Genomic DNA, 14,954 nt, shown 5'->3' with positions numbered 1-14,954 from the left:
CATCTAATAAACCTCTGTTTTACTGGCTGGCTAAGAGTCACATCTGACTGCAAAGTGGGGCTGCAGGACCCTGTGGCTTCCCCAGGACCCCGCCGGGGTAGACTAGCTGTGGGAAGCACACGGAGCGGCAGAGGATGCTGAATGCTCTAAAGGTCAGACCCAGGAAGGTGGAAGTTGTGTGAACTTCTTGCCCTGAAAACAGTCTGCTCACAGAGAGGAGACCTCACCAGAGTCCTGACTGGCTTTGTAGGGAGCAGTTCCAGAGCATTGCCTGGGAACTCCATGACAGCCTTTATTTAAAATAATTAATTGGATGGTGGAAATTTACCAAGACCTTACCTGGACATCATTAGAGGCGGGTTGTACCCAGTATGGTGCCATAGTACATTTTATCATCCCAGAGGGGTCCATATCAACATCCCACCAGGAGAGGATCACTTGTGCCATGCCAGATTTTATGGGCTCCAAATTCACTGTGTAATAGGTTGAGGAGCTGTTTACTTGCTTACTGAAATCCACACTGCACAGAGAAGCATCAGTTGTACTCAAATATATTTTAAATGACATATATTCATTCAGATAGTTATGCAACCTTAAGAGTGTTTGTTTTGGGAAATGCAGCAAGTAGAAGAATAAATATGGAGAGAGGAAGGTTTAAGTAACATTATACAAATGGGACTGAGACAGTTTAAAAGCTGTAAAAATCGTTACACTGAAATCAAACCATACATTTCAGCAACAGAAAGAAAATAAAATGGCTTGTCAAAAATGTCACCTAAGTATTATTCAAATGTTCAATGTCAGCTCACCCCAAACTTTGCTTGCCATCAGCTACTTCAGCTGAATAATCTGGGGTTTTTTGGAAGGCGTAACAAAGATTTTATTTATTTTTATTACTACTAAGTCTGTCACTCACCTGAACATAGTCACGACATCGCTGAGGATAGTGAAGTCACTCCGAGGCACCTGGTTTAGCTGGATATCATAGACAGAAGGAACACCAGGACAGTTCTCTATTTCTGAAGGGAAGACAATAATTTTCTCATCATCTTCTGCTTGGACGTGAACAGGAAATAGCTTGTTCCAGGACCACATTCTTTTGGATTCCACTAACTGGGCATATACTCTTGCCCTGTGCGGCACTGCCTCACATCCTTCCTAAGCATTTAAAAACAAAGAGTAAATGCATTCAACAAAGCTGAGTTACTAACATGCAAGGAAAATAAATTAACTTATTTTGAAATGTAGTCCAATGTAAGGGAAAAGGTGTACTAAGCACAGGATTGGTAGCCAGGATTTCTTAAACTATTATTTCCTTCTGAAACCTTCCTTTTGGAGTCTTGGCCTTCAGTTTTCTGTCTGCTTCCCCACCTGTAACACAGAACTAACGCACACCCCTACCTCACAGGAGTAGGGTTGTCAACTCTTCTGGGAGTCTCCAGGAATTAAAGATTATTATTGTCATGTGATGAAATCTCCAGGAATTCGTCCAACCGAAGTTGGCAACCCTACACAGGGGTGCTGCGAGGCTTAATGAGCTAATTTTTTGTAAAGTAAATACTATTGCTATTCTATGTCTAAAACAACAGACATTGGCGCCAAGCTTCAACTACATTCATATCTTTAGTCTCATACCAAAGGCATTAGATCTACCTTAACTTTTGAAGGCAAATACTCTCTAAAATATAATCATCAATATAAAACTGCAATGAGTACAGGGGAGAAAAATAATGACTCAAAATAAATGACAAATATTTGTGACAAATTATTTACCTAGTTAGAAATTAATGCAGCTGATTGGTTCAGTAATATAACATACCAGGCCAAATTCAATCCTCATGCAACACCACAGAAGACAAAGGAATTACACTGGGATTAATTCAGCACACTATCTACAACCATTTTCTTACCTGTACAAGATATTTGTGGGCATGTTCATAGGATGGCAATGCCCCTTCTCCTATCAGCTCTGTATCAAATAGTTCTGTTATCAGGATGTTTGCACGACACTGCATGTCTCCATCTGAAAAAATAAGTTAATACAATGACAGCCTGTGTTATCTTAGAGACTGTATGACCCTCCTACAAGGTGTAGCACAGAGTGTAAATCATACAAAAGCTCATTTCTATAGTGATGTTCATATATCCATTGGGCTGCTTAAACATTAGAGTCAGTGATTTCTCTTCGAGGGTCACACAATTCAAATGAAAAAGTTCTGCTTTGTATTTCAGGTTTCCAGAACATATTCTAGATTAAATAGAATTTTTTTTTTAAATTAAGCTAAATTTTAAAAAGTTAAACACAGTGTCTCCTGGCAGTTTTGAAGTACTTTAGTTAACACTTGGTTTTATTATTTGTGTTCTTCTCACCTGGCCCAACTGTGACTTCAGTGGAGTGCTTGTTGATTACCTTGATCTTGTCACTAAAGCCATTTTTCTCCACTATTTTCTCGGCAGCAATAGCCATAGGTGTGAAGACCTTGAAATTATATCAAGAATGCAATATGTTTATAGGATTAACATCAGCATTTAATTACCATCACAAAATGAGTCTATTAACTAAACCTTGTTAAAGAAAATCTTTTATTTTAACCATACTTAGTCCTGTGAAAGTGTAGTACATTGTGGGAGTATTATTTTCTAAGGGTACAATTCACCACCATGCACAGTAGCAGCATGAATCCTATGCACCATTTACACCTTCAAAACAGGGTGGAAGTGGGACATCAGAAGTTCACATGCCTTGCACTGCCTCTCTGTAGAGGAGTGAATGTCCCCTGTATGAAAAACCCACAGTATAAGTTACCTCCCACTGTGGCAGTCACACCAACTTTTCTAAGCTTTCAAAAGTGCGAGGAAGCTGTGTCGAAAAACTGTAAACAACAACATCTAAAATAAACTTCAGTTTACAAATGAGAAGTTCCTCACATGAGACCTCCCCAAGACCTATCTGAACTGGGAACCAAAATAAGACTGACACTAAAACAAAGATGTCGATCTTGTTAAAATTTGCACCTAGTAACAGTGTTAACAGTGGCAAAATACACTGCTCTCCATATCTACAGCTGCCATGGGAACTTTCTTTTTATTCCTGCCAGAATGTAAGCATGAAGACAGGGATGGAAAAAACAGCAGCTGCAACATATCACCGGGCTAAAAATGAATGTGCTTAATACACACAGAGAATGTTTTAAAACAACAGTATCAATCTTTATAACTAATTTCTATACTATAAAAGACTTTGTACTGGGAACTTTTAAATATCTGGTCTGGCTGTAGAACCCAATTGTTAGGATTAGTCATCAGTTTTGGATCTGATCCATCATTTTCAGAGCAGGTTAATGTGTGCCTAGTTTACGACATTAAACAAACTAAAAGGGCTGCTCCTGCTGCTAAATTACGTTAAGCAAATGCTAAACTTTTGGAGCTACTTAAAATTACTGAGCACTATTCCCAAATTGTGGGCTGCAGGCCATGAGTGATCTGTGAAGAGCTGGCTGGTTACATGGTGTTTCCAGCTGCTAACTTGCATAAAGAGACATTAAATATGCATTAAATAGGTTAATAACATAAGACCAGCCATACTGGGTCAGATAAAAGGTCCATCTAGCCCAGGATCCTATCTTCCGACAGTGGCTAATGCCAGGTGCCCCAGAGGGAATGAACAGAGCAGCTAATCATCAAGTGATCCATCCCCTATTGCCCATTCCCAGCTTCTGGCAAACAGAGGCTAGGGACACCATCCTGCCTATCCTGCTAATAGCCATTGATGGAACTATTCTCCATAAATGTATCTAGTTCTTTTTTTAACTCTGTTATAGTCTTGGCCTTCACAACATCCTCTGACAAAGAGTTCCACAGACTGGTGTGTTGTGTGAAAAAATACTTTTTTGTTCGTTTTAAACCTTCTGCCTATTAATTTCATTTAGTGACCCCTAGTTCATGTATTATGAGGCGTAAATAACACTTCCTTATTGACTTTCTCCACACCAGTAGTGATTTTATAGCCCTCAATCATATCCCGCCTTAGTCATCTCTTTTCCAAGCTGAAAAGTCCCAGTCTTATTAATTTCTCCGCATACAGAAGCCGTTCCATACCTCTAATCATTTTTGTTGCCCTTTTCTGAATCTTTTCCAATTCCAATATATCTTTTGAGATGGGCAACCACATCTGCATGCAGTATTCATGTGTGCGCGTACCCTGGATTTATATAGAGGCAATATGATATTTTCTGTCTTATCTATTCCTTTTTTAATGATTCCCAACATTCTGTTCGCTTTTTGACTGCCGCTGCACATTGAGTGGATGTTTTCAGAGAACTATCCACAATGACTACAGGATCTCTTTCTTGAGTGGTAATAGCTAATTCAGACTCAATCATTTTATATGTATAGTTGGGATTATGTTTTCCAATGTGAATTATTTTGCATTTAATCAACACTGAATTTCATCTGTCATTTTGTTGCCCAGTCACCCAGTTTTGTGAGATCCTTTTGTAGCTCTTTGCAGTTGGCCTGGGACTTAACTATCTTGAGTAGTTTTGTGTCATCTGCAATTTTTTCCACATCACTGTTTAACCTTTTTTCCAGATCATTTATGAATATCTTGCATAGGACTGGGCCCAGTACAGACCCCTGGGGACACCACTATTTACCTCTCTGCATTCTGAAAACTGACCATTCCTACCCTTTGTTTCCTATCTTTTAACCAGTTACTGATCCATGAGAGGACTTTCCCTCTTATCCCATGACAGCTTACTTTGCTTAAGAGCCTTTGGTGAGGGACCTTGTCAAAGGCTTTCTGAAAATCTAAGTACACTATATCCACTGGATCCCCCTTGTCCACATGTTTGTCGACCCTCTCAAAGAATTCTAGTAGATTGGTGAGGCATGATTTCCCTTTACAAAAACCATGTTGACTCTTCCCCAACAAATTATATTCATCTATGTGTGTCTGACAATTCTGTTCTTCACTATAGTTTCAATCAATTTTCCCATACTGAAGTCAGGCTTGCTAGCCTGTAATTGCCGGGAACACCTCTTTTTAAATTTTTTTTTTTAATTGGCGTCACATTAGCTATGCTCCAGTCATTTGGTACAGAAGCTGATATAAATGATAGGTTACAGACTACAGTTAGTAGTTAGCAATTTCACATTTGAGTTCCTTCAGAACTCTTGGGGGAATACCATTTGGTCCTGGAGACTTATTACTGATTAGTTTATCAATTTGTTCCAAAACCTCCTCTAATGACACCTCAATCTGGGACAATTCCTCAGATTTGTCACCTAAAAAGAATGGCTCAGGTTTGGGAATCTCCCTCACATCCTCAGCTGTGAAGATTGATGCAAAGAATTTATTTAGTTTCTCTGCAATGGCCTTATTGCAGTGCCCTTGAGTGCTCCTTTAGCATCTTGATCGTCCAGTGGTCCCATTGGTTGTTTAGCAGGCTTCCTGCTTCTGATGTACTTAAAAAAATTTTTTGCTATTACTTTTTGAGTCTTTAGCTAGCTGTTCTTCAAATTCTTTTTTGGCCTTCCTAATTATATTGTTACACTTCACTTGCCAGAGTTTAATGTTCCTGTTTATCTTCCTCATTAGGATTTAACTTTCACTTTTTAAAGGATGCCTTTTTGTCTCTCACTGCTTCTTTTACTTTGTTGGTTAGCCAAAGTGGCATTTTTTTGATTCTCTGTTTTTTAATTTGGGGGTATACATTTAAGTTGAGCCTCTATTACAGAGTCTTTAAAAAGCTTCCATGCAACTTGCAGGGATTTCACTTTTGGCACTGTACCTTTTAACTTCTGTTTAACTAACTTCCTAATTTTTATGTAGTTCCCCTTTCTGAAATTAAATGCTACAGTGTTGGGCTGCTGTGGTGTTTTCCCTGCAACAGGGATGTTACATTTAATTATATTATGGTCACTGTTACCAATTGGTCAAGCTATATTCACCTCTTGGACCAGAACCTGTGCTCCACTTAGGACTAAATCAAGAATTGCCTCTCCTCTTATGGCTTCCAGGACTAGCTCCTCCAAGAAGCAGTCATTTAAGGTGTCAAGAAACTTTATCTATGCATCCCATCCCGAGGTGACATGTACTCAGTCAATATGGGGATAGCTGAAATGCCCCATTATTATTGATTTTTTATTTTTATAGCCTCTTTAATCTTCCTGAGCATTTCACAGTCACTATCACCCTCCTGGTCATGTGGTTGGAAGCATTTGACTTCCAGCTTTTAAAGGATGTCTTTTTGTCTCTAATCGCCTCTTTTACTTTGGTTTTGGTCCTCTTGCTGTTTTTTGTTTTTTATTTTGGAGTATACATTTAGTTTGAGCCTTTATATAAATCCATGGTACGCCCACACCTTGAATACTGCTGAAGTTCTGGTCACTGCATCTCAAAAAAGATTTATTAGAATTGGTAAAGGTACAGAAAAGGACAACAAAAACGATTAAGGGTATGGAACAGCTTCCATATGAGGAGAGATTAAAAAGATTGGGACTTTTCAGTTTGGAAAAGAGATGACTAAGGGAGAATATGACAGAGGTCTATAAAATCATGAATAGTGTGGAGAAAATGAATAAGGAAGTGTTTATTGGTTCACAAAACATGAGAATCAGGGGTCACTCACTGAAATTAATAGGCAGCATTTAAAAACAAACATAAGAATGTACTTCTTCACACAAAACAGTCAACCCGCAGAACTCATTGCCAAGAGATGTTGTGAAGGCCAAAAGTATAACTGCATTCAAAAAAGAATTAGGTAAGTTTATGGAGGATAGGTCCATCAATGGTTATTAACCAAGATGGTCAGGAACACAACCCCGTGCTCTGGATGTCCCTAAACCTCTGATTGCCAGAAGCTGGGACTGTACGACCGGGGATGGATCACTGGATAATTGCCCTGTTCTGTTCATTCCCTCCGAAACATCTGGCACTGGCCACTGTTGGGAGACTGGATACTGGTGTAGATGGACCACTGGTCTGACCCAGTGTGGCCATTCTTATGTTCTATGCAATCACAAATAGATGGGGAAATGGTACATATAGCAGTCTCTCTATTAAGATGTGGTGCACAAAATGAAAAAGCTTGAGAACTCCTGGTCCAAGAGAAAATGAAACTTAAGAAAAGCCACAATGTGGTTTGAGAGTACTAGCATTTTTCTGAACAACATTCATTAACTCCTCCATGCCACATATCAGTCACAAGGAATACAGAAAATACAGTACAAGAAACCTAATGTCCAACTATTTTAACTAAGATTTTTCTGTCAAGTTTAACTGTCTGTCTTGAGAAAATTAAAACTAATTTCTATACATTCTCATAAGGGCTCTTTTCATATGGTCTACTTCCTCCACCCACACCCCTATAGGTTATATTATAAAAGCTACCTTCAGACATGACACACAATGGCTAATGCACCCACACTACTCATTTTGTAGTAGTCATATTATGCATACACTCCTACCTGCATACTGTGCCACTTCCATCTCTTGAACAGCAGGTATACGTACTGTCAATGAGGAATTTCTCACCTCAATTGCATAGCAGAAGTCCGCACCTGCTGTAACTGCCATCATGGACAGGAGTCCTGTGCCAGTTCCAATGTCTAGAACAATTGCTTTCTCACCCCTTTCTTTCACCCTGCTCACTGCAGCACGGATGCCCTGGTAATACTTCACATTCTGTAAGAAAGAGAGACAGACCAAGATCAGCCACCCCTATGCAATTTTCTTATACACAACTCTTGAGCAGAGGTCCTGCAGTCTCACTCCTTGGGAGTTTGTAGATATCTGCTTTTGCCCTCAGGGGGGAACAGTTAAACACCTAGGATCTAAACTGAATAAAGCACCTCAAAATGCAAACAGGCAAAATTACTGACAAGACTTCATAATGATTTAAAAGCATAGCGCTAAACTTTGAGCAAAAGGGGCTCTGTAAACCTGTTTGGAAAAGATAAGAATATGATCATTTTTAGGGCATGTTGTTCTCCATAACTTTCCTACTCAAAAAATAAAGGGTATGTTAATGAATATTTTAGGATGATCCAGGTATACTGAGTTATGATATTGAATATGAAGAAAATTGCTGACAACAAGGGTTATGTTCTATTAGTTTAATGTTGAGTTCTATTGATGTTATGTTAGCAATTTATAATGACATAGAATGGAGAATGAAAAACAAATTACGAAAGTTTGGGTAAATGTATAATTGAGTATGTTTAATAATAACGTTGACTGGAGGAAAGCTAATGACTATGTGACATGGAAAGGTATACAAAAGCAAGGGAACAAGGACCCGAGTTGGAGAGTACTGGTGCAGAAACTGAGGCAACCATCATGAAGTGTAGAAGAGCTTCCTGGTACTCTGGAATTTGGAAACTTGAAAGCTCTTTCTTCGTTGGCAGATGGAAGTGTTTTGGATGGGTTTATTTTCTGTACTAAGGGATGAATTTCCATTCCCAAGGTGAAAACTGAGGCAACAGACAGAGACTGAAACTAACTTTCCTGCCTAAGAGACAGAAGAACCTGAACCATGAGAACTTACCCTGAATTATCTAGTTTTTGCTAATTAAGTGTTTTTAGTAGCCCAGTGCCCTATTAAGTACTGCTTATATAGGCAAAACTCCAGCTCAACTTATGGAGTTTTGCCCCAAGTTTAGAGGGATGATTATGTCTCTTGACTGTTTGAGTTGATGTGGAATGGCCATTTTCCTTCTTTTTGGAGTCTTACATTTCACAGAAAATGTGTACACTGACATTCAGACAGCTCTGTTGCAGGATTTTTCATTTCAGTGACATCCCACAGATGGGTCTTGCACCTATTGCTTTACAAGAGGGAACCTGACCACTGTCTAGACTGTGGCAATCTCAGTATGACATTTGGCCTATATGTACTATTTTGGTATGGAAACATGTGATAGTATATTTACTATCACTAACAACATACATAGAAAAAGTATATTACTGAAAGGATCTGGCAAGCTTTACCTATAAAATTTGTTTTAATGTTTCAAAAAGGCTACAAAAATTAAAAACACACCCTATGCAAGGAAGGTTGAAACACCAAAATATACATTTAAGCAGAAATAAGCTCTTCCTACTCAAGACCTCTAATCCTCAGTACATATTGAAAACTATAAATATTGTTTAATCAGGTTCCCCATTCCTCCAAAGACTTATGCTCATTAGATCAATACCACTAAAATCAATGGGCCTACTCGTGCTTAAGTCTCTCCAGGATCAGGGCCTCAATGTTTTCATTCTGTTAGTTCACATCCATCTGTATCAGGAAAAATGGTTTTGATGCTGATAAATAAACAAAACTTCAGCTGAATTAGGCAAACTTATTAATAGTTCTATAGTAGTTTGTGTAGGAGTACCAGTTGAGACATTTTGCTGAAGATATTATTAAGCAGGCTAGATACATTTTAAGCAAGAAACATATACTACTCAGATAATTTTATACTTCAGATTTTTGTAAACTGGAATTTTAACAGAAAGATGAAAACGACATAATTTTCCCTAAAGGATCCACAATGCCTGGCCAGAGACCACTGTAATTACTTTGAGTCGCTGTTGTGAAACAAATGTGTGTAATCCAAGCTTGTAAAATTTCCTTATTAAATATTGGAGAAAGTTTATGACTAACAGCTGGCAGTTTGTGAAAAGGTAGTGTGTGCACTTAAAGTATATTGTTTAAGCAATTAATTTTGCAAAACTGTATTTGTCAACATCTTTGATTAATAGAACTATACAAACTAATCTGCAGGAGCAGGATTTCTGCTTACATGGCCGACAGCAATCCTCTCCCTATAAAAATTCCTACAACACAAGTAAACTAGTTCACAACAGAAAGAAACTAACCAGTCCAATCTTTTATAAAAATGGAAACCTTTGAACTATTTTTTTTTTAAATAATGCTCTTTTAAATTTACAGTCTACAAATGACACCACTAGCTTGTAAAATACTCTGCTAAAATCATTTCCCACTGAACAGAATGGAAATCTATATTTACAAATTAGAAGTTTTTCCATATACAAAAACAAACCCAAATGACATAGAATACCAATTGAAATTTATTAAATATTTTTGATTTTTCTATATTTTCAAATATGTTGATTTAAATTACAACAGAATACAGTGCTCGCTTTATATTATTTTTACTACAAATATTTGCACTACAAAAATGATAAACAAAAGAAATCATACTTTTCAGTTCACCTCATACAAGTACCATAATGCAATCTCTTTATTGTGAAAGTGCAACTTACAAATGTAGATTTTTTTTTGTTACATAACTGCACTCAAAAACAAAACAATGTAAAACTCTAGAACCTATGAGTCCACTCAGTCCGACTTCTTATTCAGCCAATCGCTAAAACAAACAAGTTTGTTTACATTTACAGGAGATAATGCTGCCCTTTTCTTATTTACAACGTCACCTGAAAGTGAGAACAGGCATTCACATGGCACTTTTGTAGCTGGCACTGCATGGTATTTACGTGCCATATATGCTAAACATTCATATGTCCCTTCATGCTTCGGCTACCATTCCAGAGGACATGTTTCCATGCTGATGACGAAAAAAAATCTGTTATTTAAATTTTGACTGAACTCCTTGGGGAAATAGTATGTCCCCTGCTCTGTTTTACCCCCATTCTGCCATATATTTCATGTTACAACAGTCTCGGATGATGACCCAGTGCATGTTGTTCGTGCACATTTCACTGCAGATTTGACAAAATGCAAAGAAGTTACCAATGTGAGATTTCTAAAGATAGCTACAGGACTCGACCAAGGTTTAAGAATCTGAAGTGTCTTCCAAAATCTGAGAGGGATGAGGTGTGAAGCATACTTTCAGAAGTCTTAAAAGAGCAACACTCCGATGCGGAAACTACAGAACCCAAACCACCAAAAAAGAAAATCAACCTTCTGCTGGTGGCATCTGACTGAGGGCTGGTCTACACTGGGGGGTGGGGGGAATCGATCTAAGATACACAACTTCAGCTACGTGAATAGCGTAGCCTAAGTCGAAGTACCTTAGATCGAATTACCTACCGTCCTCATGGCGCGGGATCGACATCCGCGGCTCCCCATGTCGACTCCACTACCGCAGTATGCGATGGTGGAGTTCCGGAGTCGACAGGAGCGCGTTCGGGGATCGATATATCGCGTCTAGATGAGACGCGATATATCGATCCCCGAGAAATCGACTGCTACCCGCCAATACGGCCGGTAGTGAAGACGTACCCTCAGATGATGAAAGGGAACATGCATCGGTCTGCACTGCTTTGGATCGTTCTCAAGCAGAACCTGTCATCAGCATGGATGCACGTGCTCTGGAATGATGGTTGAAGCATAAAGGGATATATGAATCTTTAGCACATCTGGCACATAAATATCTTGCAATGCCAGCTACAACAGTGCCATGAGAACATCTGTTCTCACTTTCAGGTGACATAAACGAGAGCAGCATTATCTCCTGCAATTGTAAACAAACTTGTTTGCCTGAGTGACTTGCTGAACAAGAAATAGGACTGAATGGACTTGTAGGCTCTAATGCAGTGGTGGGCAACCTGCGGCCCGTGGGCCACAGCGGCCTGTCAGGGTAATCCGCTGGCGGGCCGCTCGCAACTTCCAGTGGCAGCAGTTCGCCATTCCCGGCCAATGGGAGTTGCAGGAAGTGGCACGGGCCACAGGGACATGCTGGCCGCCACTTCCCACAGCTCCCATTGGCCGAGAATGGCGAACCATGGTCACTGGGAGCTGCGGGTGGGCATGCAAATTTAAACAAACTGTCTGGCAGTCCGCCAGCAGATTCGGCTTTAGATTGTTTTATTTTTGAATGCAGTTATTTTTTGCACCTAATTCGCATTTGTAAGTTCAACTTTCATTATAAAGAGATTGCATTACAGTACTTGAATGAGGTGAATTGAAAAATACGATTTCTTCTGTTTTTTACAGCACAAATAATTAATATAAGTGAGCATTGTACACTAAGTTCTGTGTTGCAATTGAAATCAATATATTTTAAAATGTAGAAAACTTCCAAAATATTTAAATAAATGGTATTCTATTATTGTCTAACAGTGCAATTAATTGAAATTAATTTTTTAATTGCGCGACTAATCGTGATTTTTTTTAATCACTTGACAACCCTACTTCAAACCATTGTAACCGGGGAGGGGGGGGGGGGACACAACACAGAGGGTTGTTACCACCTCCCAAATCAGGTTTTACCTTGGTAGGATACTCAAGTTTTTGTTCACCCTTCCAATTTCATCAAAAGCCATGAAGGGCTTTTTGATGTAGATAAAATAGGATTCCTGACCCTGAAAATGGATCTCAAGCCCATGCAACAACTTCAGAACTTTACTCCTCAGACCAAAAGTCAGAAGTTCAACAAGAAAGACATGGGTCATTATCCAACTGTTCTTCCTAGAAATTAGAAGCATCGTACCACATTTCACAACAAAATCAAGTTGATGCGGTCCCAGGAACTTGGAATCCATTTAGAACCACAGCTTCTTTTCTGTTCTACTCACTGTAGAGTCCTACTAGTGATTATTTTTTAAATTCAAGCTTGTACTCCAACTCAAACTCAAAGCTTTAAATCCTGTGGTATTGTCACACAAAACATTACCATGGCCATCCACTGCTGTTTCCAAAGCTTCAATGTCATTCTCCTCTGTGATCTTAAACCACTGGTCTCATTAGTGGAATTCACTGAAGCCTGCATCACATTTAAATTCCTTGCCAATATCCAGAGATTTTTTTTTGATTAAATCATGCTTTGGGAGAGAGTTTACAGCTCTGTAAAGCCAGATGCAGATGGGAATAATTCCTAGCTGGAGGCAGAGTTTGACAGCCCATTCTGATCTATTGCCATCTACAAAAAAAAATCTTAAAATTAATTAAAGGAATCAAATTGCAAAGAGAAAATAATACATAAACTACAGAGTTATGAAACATCCCTGAACTCTGGCTTGTGAACTAAGTTTTTTTGGGGGGTCTAATAGCTAAAAGGGAAAGAAAGGACAAAGTACTGATGATCCAGCACTTCGAAACAGAAGTTCATACCTCTCAGAGACATGATTTCACGGTCTCTGCAAACTCAGGCAGACACTGCTGTATGGGTTACACTCATGTCACATTTTGGAGGTTTTCTTTGCAACCATACCAGCTAAATGGTTTTTTTTTAATTAAATCAAAATTTGGATAACAATTGAGAAGTCTGTGTGCCTCGTTGGCTAATCTATCATATGCCCACCCAAAGGAGAGGAAGGTGTAAAACAGAGCACACCCTTTAGGGCAGTGGTTCTCAAAGTTGGTCTGCTGCCTGTTCAGGGAAAGCCCCTGGCTGGCCGGGAAAGGCAGCCAGCACATCCCTCGGTCTGCGCCGCTTCCCGCAGCCCCTTGGCCTGGAGCGGCAAACTGCAGCCAATGGGAGCTGCGAGTGGCCAAACCTGCGGATGCGGCAGGTAAACAAACCGGCCCAGCCCACCAGGAGCTTTCCCTGAACAAGCAGCAGACCAACTTTGAGAACCACTGCTTTAGGGAACACTGTGTTAAATATTCAAAACACCACCTGCAAGTTAGTTTGCCTTAGTAAAAAAACGGGTTTCAAAAATTCCAATTTTGGAAGTGGCTAAATTTCCAGAGGATGGAAGTCCCATGAGATGAACATGGAAAGCTGAATGGTCTGGCCTGTGTGTCTAGTTTCTCAGGGAATCTACAACATTATCCATTTGGCAATTATGCATTTTCTTGTTCTTAACTGCATAATCCATGGGAGCCTCATGTATTCTCAATCCCACAAGCACAGAATTTCCTGCAGAACCCCCAACTTGCTGCAGAAGTATGCTCCAGAATTTAAGCTTTCATAGTTGCAGGATGATCTTCTAAACATCAGCTGAGTTTAGCTGATTCAGTTTCTTCCTGAGCCTGCAAATAACGTGAACCAATAGTTCTGAGAAGTATAAACTGACTGTTAACTTTAATGAGAGTGTTAATTCTGAAACTGAATGATGATGATGTCACTACTTCACTTGAGCATTGCATCACAAACCTTCAGCAAAATGCTAATCTCAAAAACCCAGACCACTTTCTATTACTTCTAATAATCTAATAATCCCAGAGCTGTCAAGATCTCCAGCTTTGTCCTTAATTTCTCTAACACGTTTTCAAATCAAAATACTGTAGCATATGAATATTAAAGGGAAACACTGAAGAAATTGAATGTAACATTAAATAAATTAACAAAGGGGACACTGCATTGATTGTATTAGGACAAGTCTACACTATCGCACTACATTGCCGCTGTAGTGCATCTGGTGAAGATGTATTATGCTGACGGGAGAGCGCTCTCCTACCAGCATAATTACTCCACCTGCGCAAGAGGCGGAAACTATGTCAGTGAGAGACCATCTCCCGCCGACACAGACAGGTGTGAATACCATGTTAAGTCAATGTAAATTACATCGCTTGGGGGGTGGGTGCCGGGGTGGTCTCATTTTCACTCCCCTGAGCAATGTAAGTTTCTTCGACTTGAGCGGTAGAGTAGACCAGCCCTGAGTCCTACATTCCTCACATTTTTAATTTATCTGAGATTGCCAAGGAAACTTCCAGTGTACTGTACTGAATACCACAGAAGTCAGGTCAAGTTTGCTGCAGAGTACGCAGCTTGTACTTATGGTATTTATTAGGATAAAGAAACTGCCTTCCTCACATCTTACACTGTCTGCTTATTGCAGCGAGGTATTTACATCAGTGTATGTAAATGGGAATGGAATGGAAAGGTGTCCCCAAGCATGCTGAACATATGTACTCCACTTCTCTGCACACAGAGCCAAAATGTGTTGCAACAGACCAAAATAAATAGGATTGATAATGTTAATATAACATATACAAACAAGAGAACTGCCTAAATCGAATCTTCATTTTATTCTT

General features: G+C 39.3%; 1 protein-coding gene across 8 annotated transcripts in view; it reads right to left on the bottom strand.

Moving 5' to 3' along the window:
- Positions 1-14,954, bottom strand: part of PRMT7 (protein arginine methyltransferase 7) — a 43,091-nt gene that overhangs the window by 20,429 nt on the left and 7,708 nt on the right. For all 8 annotated transcript variants that reach the window (XR_005589092.1, XM_039503790.1, XM_039503797.1 and 5 more), the window contains 5 exons: positions 7,538-7,687; positions 2,371-2,479; positions 1,911-2,023; positions 917-1,158; positions 340-520 (listed from right to left, as the gene is read on the bottom strand). Coding sequence is in view for 7 of the 8 variants with exons in the window: in XM_039503790.1 (XP_039359724.1) it covers positions 340-520; positions 917-1,158; positions 1,911-2,023; positions 2,371-2,479; positions 7,538-7,687 (795 nt within the window). In the remaining variant the exon portion in view is untranslated. The remainder of the gene's footprint in view (positions 1-339; positions 521-916; positions 1,159-1,910; positions 2,024-2,370; positions 2,480-7,537; positions 7,688-14,954) is intronic.

Source organism: Mauremys reevesii, linkage group 16, assembly GCF_016161935.1.
Source record: "Mauremys reevesii isolate NIE-2019 linkage group 16, ASM1616193v1, whole genome shotgun sequence".
Classification (NCBI taxonomy): domain Eukaryota; kingdom Metazoa; phylum Chordata; order Testudines; family Geoemydidae; genus Mauremys; species Mauremys reevesii.
Note: the sequence above shows the minus strand (reverse complement) of the source record. Positions and strands in the feature narration are given on the sequence as shown.